Source organism: Charadrius vociferus, unplaced genomic scaffold (assembly GCF_000708025.1).
Source record: "Charadrius vociferus isolate BGI_N301 unplaced genomic scaffold, ASM70802v2 scaffold266, whole genome shotgun sequence".
NCBI lineage: Eukaryota > Metazoa > Chordata > Aves > Charadriiformes > Charadriidae > Charadrius > Charadrius vociferus.
This window is the reverse complement of record NW_009649114.1, coordinates 2,019,927-2,031,766: the sequence shown is the minus strand read 5'-3', so window position 1 is coordinate 2,031,766 and position 11,840 is coordinate 2,019,927. Positions and strand designations below refer to the sequence as shown.

Genomic DNA, 11,840 nt, shown 5'->3' with positions numbered 1-11,840 from the left:
AGCGAGGGGGTGCCCAGCTCGGGGCTGGCAGCCCCCAGGAGACATTGGCATCACCTCTGTGCAGCCAGACGGGGTTGGGGACTCCCCAGATCCCACCCTAAACTTCACGTGGCCGAAGGTGAGACCAGCACTGCTGGACCGCAAGCAAAGGCGGTGAGAGGGGACTGTGGTGGCAGCAGGAGCTGGTCCTGAAGCCAAAGGCTGGAGCAGAGCTACTCTCAGCTTTCAGGGCTGCTTGATGCAGGAACCCAAAGGCTGCAAAGCCCAGCTGCAGCCCCCGAAAGGACCTCAGACCCAGATGTCACCAGGGGACACCGCAGCCCGTCCACGTGGCCAAAACGGTGTCCCCAGGCAGAGCCACGAGGTAACCGAGCCACATTCTGTGCCTGCTGCCCGCCCGTCCCCCGAGAGCGAGGGCTCGGGCCAGGCTGGGGACCCGATGGTGGCAAAGAGCTCCTTAGGGACACCCCAGTTCAACTCACCTCGCCGGGTCCCGGCTTGGTGGGCGAGCCCTGGGAGCCGGAGATGAGGGAGAAGGGGCTGAGGGGGCTGGTGATGCTGGCCGAGCTCAGGGGGCTGGCGGGGCTGTTGGAGCTGTACGTCCCCGAGGGGCCGATGGCCACTGCGGAGAAAAGCAGAAGTAAGTGCATGCACTGGGGCTTTCTCCTCCCCGAGCGGGCGCCGCCGCCTGCCTCGAGGCAGCACGGGCAGCGGGGACGCCCCAAAACCGCGGCACGCTGGGGTCTGTGCTGTGCAAGGGCAGGGACGGACCCTGCTCACCTCTGTGCTTGGCAGTGTCCGTGCCGCGGGATGGGTTGTTCTTCCTCAGCCCCTCCATCACATCCTGGATCCGCCAGATCTCCTTCTGGATCTGCCGGTTGAGCACTTCGTTCTGGAGGGGAGAAAAGGCAGCGGTGAGGGTGGCTCCCACCACCGCCAGCCCTGCCGCACCCCAGCCCCGTGCCGAGCCGCGGCACCCGTGGGCGTTCAGGCAAGGGGGGGTCTGAGCCATCACACCCACGACTCATCTCCCGCCAGAAGTCATCGTTCCGCTCCCCGGGGCACCCGCTTAGGACAGGGAACTGCTGGAGAGGGTTTGGCAAAGGGCTACAAAGATGAGGGGACTGGAGCATCTTTCTTAAGAGGAAAGGCTGAGGGACGTGGGGCTGTTCAGTCTGGAGAAGAGAAGACTGAGGGGGATCTCATCAACGCTGATCAATCCTTCAAGGGAGGTGCCGGGGGATGGGAACAGTCTGTTTCCAGCGGTGCCCAGTGACAGGACAAGAGGGAACGGGCACAAAGGCGACCAGACGCAGTTCCATCTCCACCTGAGGAGGGCCTTCTCTGCTGTGAGGGCGGCAGAGCAGTGGCACAGGCTGCCCAGAGAGGTGGGGGAGTCTCCCCCTCTGGAGCCATCCCAAACCCGCCTGGACGCCGTCCTGTGCCACTGCTGGAGGTGCCCCTGCTCTGGTGGGGGGTGGGATGGGGGAGCTCCAGAGGGCCCTTCCAGCCCCCACCAGTCTGGGATGCTGTGACTCTGTGTGATGGAGCCCCAGCAGCACGGGGAGCGCTGGGCTGCAGCCCCTCGATGGCACCCGTGTGCCCACAGTTCCTCAAACCCCTCTGCCCGTGCCCATGGCCAAAGGTGGCCGCCGAGGGCTGAGCAGGCAGCAGCCACTTGCAAGCAGCTCCTTGGGGCTGAAGGAACCAGGGGGCTTCCACCTCCCCAAGGCTGGCGAGGGGGGGGTGTGCGGGGGGTGACCCCAGGGGTGGCAGAGGGACCCCGGGGCCAGCGGGGTCCTGCTCACCTGGATGTCCAGGTTCAGCTGCTCCCAGAGGTCGTCGTGCAGGGCGGACACCTCGCTCTCCAAGCTCTCGTACTCGGCGGTGCTATTCGCCAAGGCCTTCGGGGAGGGAAAGGTGGATGGGTTAGGGGGGTTTCGGCAGGTTTCTCCCCCGGCGGGCAGCAGCCTGCGCCGGCACGGCGTGGGAGCACCCGGGAAAGCAGGAGAACGCTGCACCCGACGTGACACCCCCGCCAAGGCGGGGAAGGGGTGGCAGCAGGGGGTACGAGCCCTGCTGTGCCCGTGGGAGCGTCTGGTGCCGACGGCACACCGGGCACAGCACGGAGAGGAAGGCAGAGGCAGAAGCGGGAGCCAAGATGACTCCCGGCACGTGTGCCAGCTCGGCACCACCAGGGTTAATTGGCTTTGTCCCCAGTGAAGGACTTTGGCTTGTCCGGGTCCCCAGCCAGCCGAGGGGATTTCCCTTCTAGCTTTTTTTATGAACAGGAAGGGAGAAAAGAGAGATGGCGGCGGATGGGGGAGACAGCCCCCCAGGCAGGGAGCGCAGCGGAGGGGCAGCCCGTTACCGTGCTGGCCTGCGACAGCTCCACGCGGATGTTGATGAGTTGGTTCTGGAGCGATTCCTTCTTGTGCAGCAGCTTCTCCGGGTAGGCGGGCTGGCTGCCGAACATCTCCAGCTCCTGGTGCGTCCCCATCAGGGCACTCTCCAGGCTCTCCTGGGGGTGGACAGGAGGGAGGCGCAGTCCTGAGAGCCCACCCAGTGCAGGAGCGACAGTCCCTCTCCCTAACAGGCCATTAAAGTGTGGTGAATCCCAAGACCGTGGCATGGCCAGGGCATCTCCTCCAGCTCAGAAATGTCCCCACTGAGCTGTCCCCAGCAGAGCGGGACATGTTGCTTCCTCACCACGAAGGTGCTGCCTGGGCATGGCCATCGCCATGCAGTGAGGTTCATCCCCAGACGGCCGCTTGAGCCCCCCACCACGTACCTTCTCTGCCCGGAGCTGCTGCACCAGCCTCTCCTGCTCCCGCAGCACCTTGTTCTGCTCACAGAGCTTCCCCAGCAGCTTCTGTCCCCGGGAGGGACAGAGAAAGGAGGAGAGGATGAGAGCACCCGTGTGAACGGCTCCATGATCAGCCGGGAGAGATGGGATAGAGCCAGGACGTGGCCCACAGGGTTGGTTTGATGGGACAACCCGGTGGTCCTGGGGAGGGTTTCCAGCCTGCCGTTGTCATTGCAGGGACCTCAGCCCCGGCCAGGGTGACATGGGCCAAATGTGGACGTGGGGCAAGACCAAGCAGCTAAGCTCAGCAGGGGATTTAGCCCCCGGGCAGCACGCACCACACTCAGGGCATCACCAGGTCTGTGTGGGACCTCTCTCTATGGGGACAGCAGACCTGCTGCAGGGGACAGGGGCAGCAGCACGGGGCAGAGGGGTGGCACGCAAGGACAGACGTTTGCTCTTACATCGGTGTCTTGCTCGCTTATCTTGTAGGCGTGCAGTGTCTCCCTGTAGGCCTCCGGGAAGGGTGTCACCTGCAAGCAGAGCGTGGGGTGAGCCCGGCTCCGGGAGCCCCTGGGGAAGGTGAGGCAGCTCCCAGTCCCTCTTCCCCATCCCTGTGAGTGGGGAAGGAGAGGCGAGAGCCGAAACTCTGGAGGCGGCGGCGGGTGTTCCCCATAGCCGGCATGGCCGGGCAGGCACCGGCATCGGTTGGGAGGCAGCGGGTGCTGGAGGCAGCGCGGGATGTCGGCGCTGGAGCTCGCGCCTGGCTCTGCCCGGTGGCTCGGATGAAGGCACAACCTCCCTCCCCATCCCCAGCCCCAGTGCCCATCAGCTGGGAGAGCCATGGGGATTAGCTGGAGACAACCTCTCCGCAGGACGCCAAGAGCTGAGTTAAAGAGATGCCTCGTGAATCATTAACCGCCTGGTGTATAACTGCCACCATTTCACAGGCAGGGAAACAAAGGCAGAAAGATTAAGCTGTAATCCCACTTAGCAGAGTGGAAACACCTATAAATCAGCAGCAGCATCAGGGCCTGTTTACCATCCGGCTTCTCTGTGAGTCATTTTCCTTTCCTGGAAATCTAAATTACTAATGGGACCTCACCAATTAAATGCCTCCAAGATCTCGAGATGAAAGGCATAAGATAGGAAGAAGGGGATCATTATTGCTAGAAAGCAAGACGCTACTTTAGAGCCATTTAAAACCACAGGACGATGCAAATAGACCTGAACCTGGGAAATGCCCAGCGCGGCTGGAGGCAGAGCCTGGCCCATGGGGATGCTGCCGCCTCCGGGCAGGGAGCCTGGCCAGCGAGAGCATCTCAGCAGCTCCAGCTTCGCCCTCCAGCACATCCCCGTTCCCCGCGCACAGCAGATGGGAACAGGCACCTTCTCCTTCTCGGAAAACCCCGGCGATCGCCCGGTCGCTGCACGCTCACACAGCCAGGGGATGGCCTGGGCAGCACGGCGGGGCCCCACGACCCCCCTGCCCGGGGCTGGCAGCACGACGGGCTGCGGGTCACTGTGATCTGGAGACACATTCCCAGGCGATGGGACCTGCCCATGCTTGGAGCTGCAGCCCCGTATCAGCAGGGACATCCCGATGCTTTTGCAGCCCTCTCCGGGCTGAGGAACAGAGCAAGACAGAGCCTCAGGGGATAAAAAGCTGTTTCCTCTCCCTGTTATGGGAGTTAGTGCTTTGGTTTAAGAGAGCCTTGGGCTGGATTCCCATCTTTAAATCATCCCACACCTCCTCGCCTCCTCAACACACGACAGCAAACAGAGGGTGAGCAAAGCACCCGAGTCCAGCCCAGACGAGGATGAGACTTCAGGACCGCTGCGTCCCCACCTCGTGCTCTCAGCACAAGGATTTACCGGGTTTTAATGGCTCATGGATGGATTAGCAAAGCCTGTGATGGACTAGCAGGTCCCCGAGAGCGTGATGTGCCAGAGCCGCATGGATACTGGAGTCTGCATGAGTGGAAATGGCAGGAGGTGACCTCGGGGATGGAGCGCGGGGCGGCTGGCGTGGCTGCCATGCACGAGCCATGCACGGCCCGGCGGCCGGAGGCTTACTTGCATGTAGAGCTGAGCCCTAGGGGAGGAGGTCTCCACCATCCTGTTCACCATACTGATCAGGGTTTCGCTCTCGCTCATCTGCGGCAGACAGGGAAGGAAAGTTCAGAGGTCAGCGGCGATGTGCTCGGGTGCCATCAGAGCAGCGGGGCGGCTCGGTCCACGAGCCCTCGGGGCATCGGGCTGCAAGATGCCACCTCCAAGAGATGTCCCAGAGACTTGAGCCACATGGGGATGGCTGCCCCGAGCTGCTGCTGCTCCGGTTTGTGCACTGAAGAGCATCCTGGGCTGGTTGCATGCCCTGAAAACTTTGTTGAGGGGAAAACACAGATAAAATGGAGCCAGCTCCGAGCTGGGCGGCAGCAAACTGCACACACAGACACAAGCTTGCACAGAGACGCCCCCGGCTGCAACGCACAGTGTGGTCCCAGCAGACGGACAGACGGACCCCACTCCTCGTGCTGACAAACGGCTCGGTGCCCTGCCCTCGCGGAGGGGCCGGGGCTGGGATAGCCCTCCTCAAGGCACAGATGAGCTCTGGGCACAGGGGAAGGTGACCGAAGCCTGGGGTTGGGGACCGCAGCATCCCCCGCGTGGGAACAAGGTGCTCCCGTGGAGATGGCACATCGCAGCCGTGCTGCTGCGCAGGGCAAGGATGCGACGGCGTGCGGCATGCCTCTATCTCCCCAGAGCTGCAGCCAGACGGCGGCTCTGTCGCGGGCTGTGCCGAGCCCCCCCAGACACAAGCCCACCCTGTCCAGGCAGACCCCGACCCCGGAGCCCCTTTACACCCCTGCAACCCGGGGAAGGGGCTTTGCTGCTCTCAGCGCACTGCTGCCAGGGCACGCAGCCGCCACCGGCCGCGGGGTCCCTCGGTACTGCGTGGTGGAGCCGCTCAAACCAGCGGCACCGGAGCTTCACCGCTGCCTTTGCCAGCAGAAGCGCTGCAGGAGCCCACAGCCCAGCGCAGACGATGCGAAGGAAGCCCCTCGCACCCCACGGCCAGGACCCTCGAGGTCCAAAGGGTGACTGACGGCAGTTTACTCACAACGCAGGGATCAAACCCCGACGGGGGGGGCAGTCAGCAAGGTGGGGTGCAGCCGAGGGAGCCATCCCCATAATCGGACAAAGAAGGAGAGAGAAAATAAAGCGGCAAGTTCTTTGAAAAGAGATACTTGACAGCGTCACTCCGCATTAGTCTCTCCAGAGGTCAGCGGGAGAGGAGGAGGGGATGCAGAGCCTTTTTAGGCAGCGTTTTAAAGAGCCTCGGAGAGCGAGCATTGCTGCCGACGGCCGTGAAATAATCCAGAGAGCTTTTATTGCAGCGAGTGCTCCTGCCTGTCCTTGGCTCCGCTCCAAGGCAGACACAGATCTTGGCGATTACTGCACCGATGGAGATTTGCAGACTAACGAGATTGTCTCTCAGTGCAAGCCCAGCTTTTGCAGGCAAGCGCCTGAGCTGCAGCACTGGCTGACGGCTCCTGTCCCTGGCTTCGACATCAGCCCGTGCCTGTAATTTCCACCCCACCAGTCCCGGGGCGGGGGGGCCTCTCCCAGCCGGATTACCCCCACCCCGCTCCTGGGATGAAATCAGTTCACAGCTTTCCTCCAAACACCCCCCGCCATGCAAAAACCTGGGAGCTGCTGCTTTGGTATCGGTCCCAGCGGGTACCTCACGCCAGCCCTGCATCAAGCTTCTCGCCTTCAAGAAGGAACAGGGCCAGCACCTCACCGAAACCACCTCGCACCCATCCGGCTCCCCACGGCTCTCCTGGCCACCCCCTGCACTGGGGGCACCAGCCCGGTTCACACCGACACTGGTGGCACTGCTGGGTGTGGGGACACGCCGCTCAGCATGGCCACGCTGGCACCGTGCATCCGTGTCCCACATCACCCCGAGGCAGCACGGTACGGACCGACCCGGGGAGGATTTCGGAGCTGGCTGCCTCCCCGGCACCCCGGGAGCAGCTCCCCGAGGCCCTGGGCACGTGGGAAGCTGCCCCGGCTGCCCCCGAGACCCCCCACCAACTCCAGCCCACCACACAGAAGGCACCATCGAGGGATTTTTTCTACAGACGGGAAGGATGGAAGAAGCAAACCAAAGACAACTCGTGCTGTTTTAATGCCAAGAAGGGTGAGGATGGATGTTAGGGGAAGAGATGCTGTGCCGGGAGGGAAGGGGACGCCACTGGGGACGGGGCACAGGGGGATGTAAGCAGCGTGAGGCTCGCAGCCAGCTCTGCCTACCTGCTGGTCCAAATACTCTAGGTTTCTTTGCAACTGAAGGTCTAAAAGTTCATCCTACCAGGAGCCAGCAGGCATGCGGCAAGAAACGAACACACAAAACATATAAAAGAAGAAGCAAAGCGGTTAGGTGAAGGCTACGGAAATGAGAAGACCTCTCGTCCGGGGAAGCGAGGCACCTCCCTGGCACAGAGCCGGGAGAGCCGCCGCGGATGTGCCCTGCGGGAGACCCGCTCTCCTCCCGGCTCTCCCTCCCGGCTAATGGTGCCCTCTCCCTGCGTCTGCGGCTAGCGAGGATGGATGGCGGCATGGGTAGCTTATGGTAACTCGTGCTTCTCCCTCCTCCAACGGGAGCCGGTCCTGCCCTGTGGTTTTGGGACTATGCCCTGCGGGGGGACCTCCCGGTCTCACCCCACCGGCTCCAACCCCTCAGCGCTCCGAGGGGAAACGCAACGCAGGAAAAAGCAGCAGCTGTAGGCAGAAGTAAGGAAGCAAGAGGGGGGAGAGGTGCCGGGTGTGCGTCAGCCTCAGCCGGGGACCACCCTGGGGGTGACGAGCCTGGGCCAGCATCGCGGGGCGTACCGGGGTCCAAGGGTGTCCCACTGCTCCCGCAAACAGGGGGCTGCAGGGCAGGAACTGGGGGCCTTTCCATCAGGGTTTCCTTTGGGGACAGCCGGGAGGGACCAGAGACACCAGTAAAGGGACCTGCGGCCCCAACCTGCCCCAGAACAGCCCAGCTCTGACCCACAAAGCTGCCCCTGGAGCAGAATGGTTCTTCCTCAGCCGTCTGAGGAAGGAGCCCCCCGAGCTGGCCAACCTCCTGGGGGGGCTCTAAGCACCCCGGTCCTCCAGGGCTCACCCCCTCGGCGCCAGCAGCTTACGTACCATTTTGTCGTGGACGGTGGGGGATGCCGGGTAGTGGTACGGGTACATTCCCGCAGGGACGGGCCGTCTGTCACCCAGATAGTCATACTGAGAAGAGAGGAGACCCCCCCAACCCCAAAACCAGAGACACGTGAGAGGTGTGCGAGAGGCCAGAAAGCACGTGCAGGGGCAGAGCCCAGACCCACAGCGGGGTCAGACCTGGCTTTGGGGCGCACAGCAGCGAGACAGGGACACCAGCGCTCCCTGCTAGGGAGCACATCACTCCTGGTGGCCCTGAGCATCGTATTGCATTGCATCCCATCCCATCGTATTGCATCGCATCCCATCCCATCGTATTGCATCGCATCCCATTGTATTGCATCACATCACATCGCATGTCATCCCATCCCATCCCGTCCCGTCCCATCCCGTCCCATCCCATCCCATCCCATCCCTCTGGGCTCACAGCAGCGAAGGAGCAGCCAGAAGGAAACAATCACAACCTGAGCAGCTTTGCAGGACAGCAAGAGGGGACCTAAAGCCCCCTGGCTGGTGCAAGCCACAGACTTGGTGGCATTTTGGGGACAGGCTGTGCTGCAGCATCCCTGCCCTGACGTCCCCAGCGAGGGTCCCCCTATGCCCCCCGAGCGCCGACAGGCATTCACCTTTGGAGAACTGATGGATCGCCTCATCATGAAGGTGGTGGGGTCGGCATAAATTCCTCTCCCCGGGGCGGCAGCCGCTCGAAGCGGGCGCTGGGCGAGCGGACCGGGGAGTACACCCGTGCCCGGCTGTAGGAGCCCTGGCTGGGCGAGCGGGGCACGGAGCGGGAGCGGGGCTGTAGCGACATGCGTCGCAGGGAGCCCGAGGCTGCATCCACCTCATCCAAGTAGGTCGGCTGCCTCCCGGGACCGGGCAACCAGAGCGGGACGTCTTGCCGGCCAAAACCGGGGTGTTCCTTCCAGTCGCGGAGCTGGTAGGTGCCCCCGTTGCGGAAGGAGTGCCGTTTGTCCTCCAGCGCCCAGGGCGGGCTCACCCGCTCGTAGGCGGGCATGGAGCAGATGCTGTCGGGGCGCACGCCGGGTGGGTAGTACTGGTAGTCCTCGGGGTACTGGGGCGAGTAGGGGGAATAGTAGTCGGGCACCCGGCGAGACACTGGGTAAAACCTGGTGGGGCTGGAGGGGGGAAGAGAGCCGTGAGAGCCGGGCTGGTAGCCAGGCGGTGCCCGGCCCCTGGCTCCACAGCCGGAGGTCCCGGTGAGCGAGGACAGCCTGAGAGCAGGCAGCTCTGACACCAGCACCAGGAAAGCTGGCTGGTTGGCATCCCTCCTCCCGCAGACCCCACGGTGGCCTTCCTTCCAAAATCCACCCTGCTTCGCTTTTCAGGGTGTCCCATGCCCAGCTCACAGCTGGCAGGTGGGGACAGCCCAGAAAGGAGATTTTCTGACCCCAGGAGGGGATAAAGCAGGTGGGAAGGGGAAAATCATTCCCAGAGCATCACCGGAGGGGCAGCCCTGGAGAAAAGGAGCAGGACCCCATCCCCTCTGCCCCCAGCCAGCCCCCCGCAGCCCTCACCTCCGCAGCTCCTCGGGGGGGTTGGCCCCCCGGCGCGAGTTGACCCACTGCTGCAGCTGCGTCATGGAGCTCTTGCGCTGGGCGATCTTCTCGGGGTTGGTGCGGGGGGCAAAGCCCCGGCGGTGGGCCACGCTCTCCCCGTCGGGCGGGGGGTACGCGGTGCTGCCAGGGCGGCTGGGTGACGAGTATGTCCAGCCGTTGGGCTGGGGTGGCCGCTCCGCGCTCGCCGGTACCCGGGGTGCCTCGGGGTAAGGACTGCCGGGCTCCGAGGGCATCTCCTGCCCAGCGATGCCGTTGGCTTTGGCCAAAGGTTCCTTCTTGCTCTCCGTCCTCTCCGACTTCCTCTCGATCTTCTCTGAGCCGCGGCCGTCGCCTTCCCCTCGGGTCTTGGCGTCGGGGTCGGCTTTGGGGTGCTCGCGGTGGGCGGCGTTGCGGTGGTGGTGGTGGTGGTGTTTGCTGGGGGGGATGTTTTCAGAGTCCGGCTTCTCGTGCCTGGAGGGTGCCAAAGCACGAGAGAGCATTACCCTCCCTTTGCAATGCCCTTGGGGTGGCCGGTAACGTCCTGTCCCTCCCTCAGCCTTGGGGGGCCAATGCTCCCCCAGCTCCGTCCTCCAGAGGGACCCTCATGCTCCCAGGAGGTGCCCGGCTGTGATGCACGGCCCCTCCGCTCCATCGCCACGAGAGCAGGGGAGCGGGGCGGCACAGGGAGATGGTGGGTGCTGACCTCTGGGTCGGGGGGATCTGCACCCGGGCGGCTTCGCCCATGGCTTGGATCCAGGACTCCTGCTCCTCCGTGTTCTCGGCGCTGAAGAAGTACGTCCGGATGCCAGCGTGCTCAGCCTGGGGAGACAGGGACTGCTCGTTACTCGCCGGCATCTCCTCCACCCAGCACACTGTCACCTGCAGGGAGGCAGAGAAGTGGGGAGAGAGACAGACAGGAGGGTGAGAGCTCCATTTCCACCCCGGCACGAGGTCCCGCCACCGCAGAAGATAGACACGGTCCTTCCTTCCCTCCCTGCCCCAGCCACATGCATCCTCGGCGGCAGCGAGCGGGAGGAAGGCTCTGCAGGCAGAGCCAGCGCCAGCTCTGGTCCCCTCACAGGGGGTCCCCTGGGGCCACATGTCCCCCACAGTCGCCCCCAGCGATGCTCGGGATCAGTTCCCCCCCAGGGCCCCACACCAGAGCAGCATCATCCCCGTGCAGACGTTGCTGTGCCCCAGCATCGAGCGGGTCCCCGCGAGAGCAGCAGCGCTGGATGGAGTGTTATCGTTCATGCAGGGTTAGGAGGAAGGTGGTTTCTTGGCCCAGACAACATTTTTTTGGGGGAAAAAGGTTCACTTTTGGTCTAAGGTGTCAGTGCCCACTCTCCACGCGGAAGGTGCTGGAAGGCAGGTCTGGCTATTTAGAGCCTTTGCAAAGCTTCCAACCATCCCGTCTGTGGAAAGGGATGGGAGGCAGCGAGGAGGAAGAAAAGGGAGAAAGCAGGAGGTTTTTCCCCCTGAAAAACTTTCAGGGCTCAATCTCTTAAAAATAAAAAAAAATTAAAAAAATATCGGGGATCCAATTAAAATCTTCCCTTAGGCTTCCGTCTTCCCCTTCCCCAGAGCATGCAGCCACCGTGCCCGGCCGCGGGGTCACCTCCTGCAGCCCCCCCCGTGCCTCCAAAAGCTCTGCAGCCAGAGCAAAAGATCAAACCAAACCCAGTCGTCCCGAGTTAGTGCAAGCGGGGCGAGCGGAGCATGCCGGCAAGCCTGCGGGTCCCTCACCCTCCTGCATGCATCAGAAACACAAGAAGGTACTACCTAGGCAGTGGCTGGGTGCTGGCGTGGCGGACGGGCACGAAGAGAGACCTCCTGTCCGGGGATCCTCGCCCGCGGAGAGAGGGGGAAACACAGACAGGGGTGAAGCCGCAGCGTGGCAGGAGCGCGGGTGCTGCAGCACAGACCTCTCCCGGCCGTCGGGGACCCTTTCTACCCTTCTCTGAACAAAACCATCCCCCCAAAACCCTCTCCTGCAGATGGAACCGCGGGCAGGCGGCTGCAGAGCTCGGTTCGTGGGCAGCAGCTTCGCAAAGCGCCGTCCCCATCAGGGTCACAAGTCAAAGGACATTATGACACCCCCAGGTCACTTCTCTGCCCTCACCTGCAGAAGCCACAGGCAAAGAGACACCTTGCTGGCCGCCAGCATCAGCACGGGCGTGCGGGAGAGCCCACGCTGCCACTTGGCCACGCTCGCCCCTACACCGGGCTCGGCTGGGGAGGGAGAACAGGGTTTA

At 63.4% G+C, this 11,840-nt stretch overlaps 1 protein-coding gene across 1 annotated transcript in view; it reads right to left on the bottom strand.

Annotated features, from left to right (window-relative positions):
* The window catches only part of PLEKHA6 (pleckstrin homology domain containing, family A member 6), a 19,220-nt gene that overhangs the window by 5,352 nt on the left and 2,028 nt on the right, over positions 1 to 11,840 (bottom strand). Inside the window, 11 exon segments of the mRNA XM_009888292.1 lie at positions 483 to 622; positions 781 to 892; positions 1,809 to 1,904; positions 2,372 to 2,521; positions 2,792 to 2,872; positions 3,271 to 3,339; positions 8,656 to 8,711; positions 8,714 to 9,165; positions 9,565 to 10,056; positions 10,268 to 10,464; positions 11,708 to 11,817. Of these exon segments, the coding sequence (XP_009886594.1) occupies positions 483 to 622; positions 781 to 892; positions 1,809 to 1,904; positions 2,372 to 2,521; positions 2,792 to 2,872; positions 3,271 to 3,339; positions 8,656 to 8,711; positions 8,714 to 9,165; positions 9,565 to 10,056; positions 10,268 to 10,464; positions 11,708 to 11,817 (1,955 nt within the window).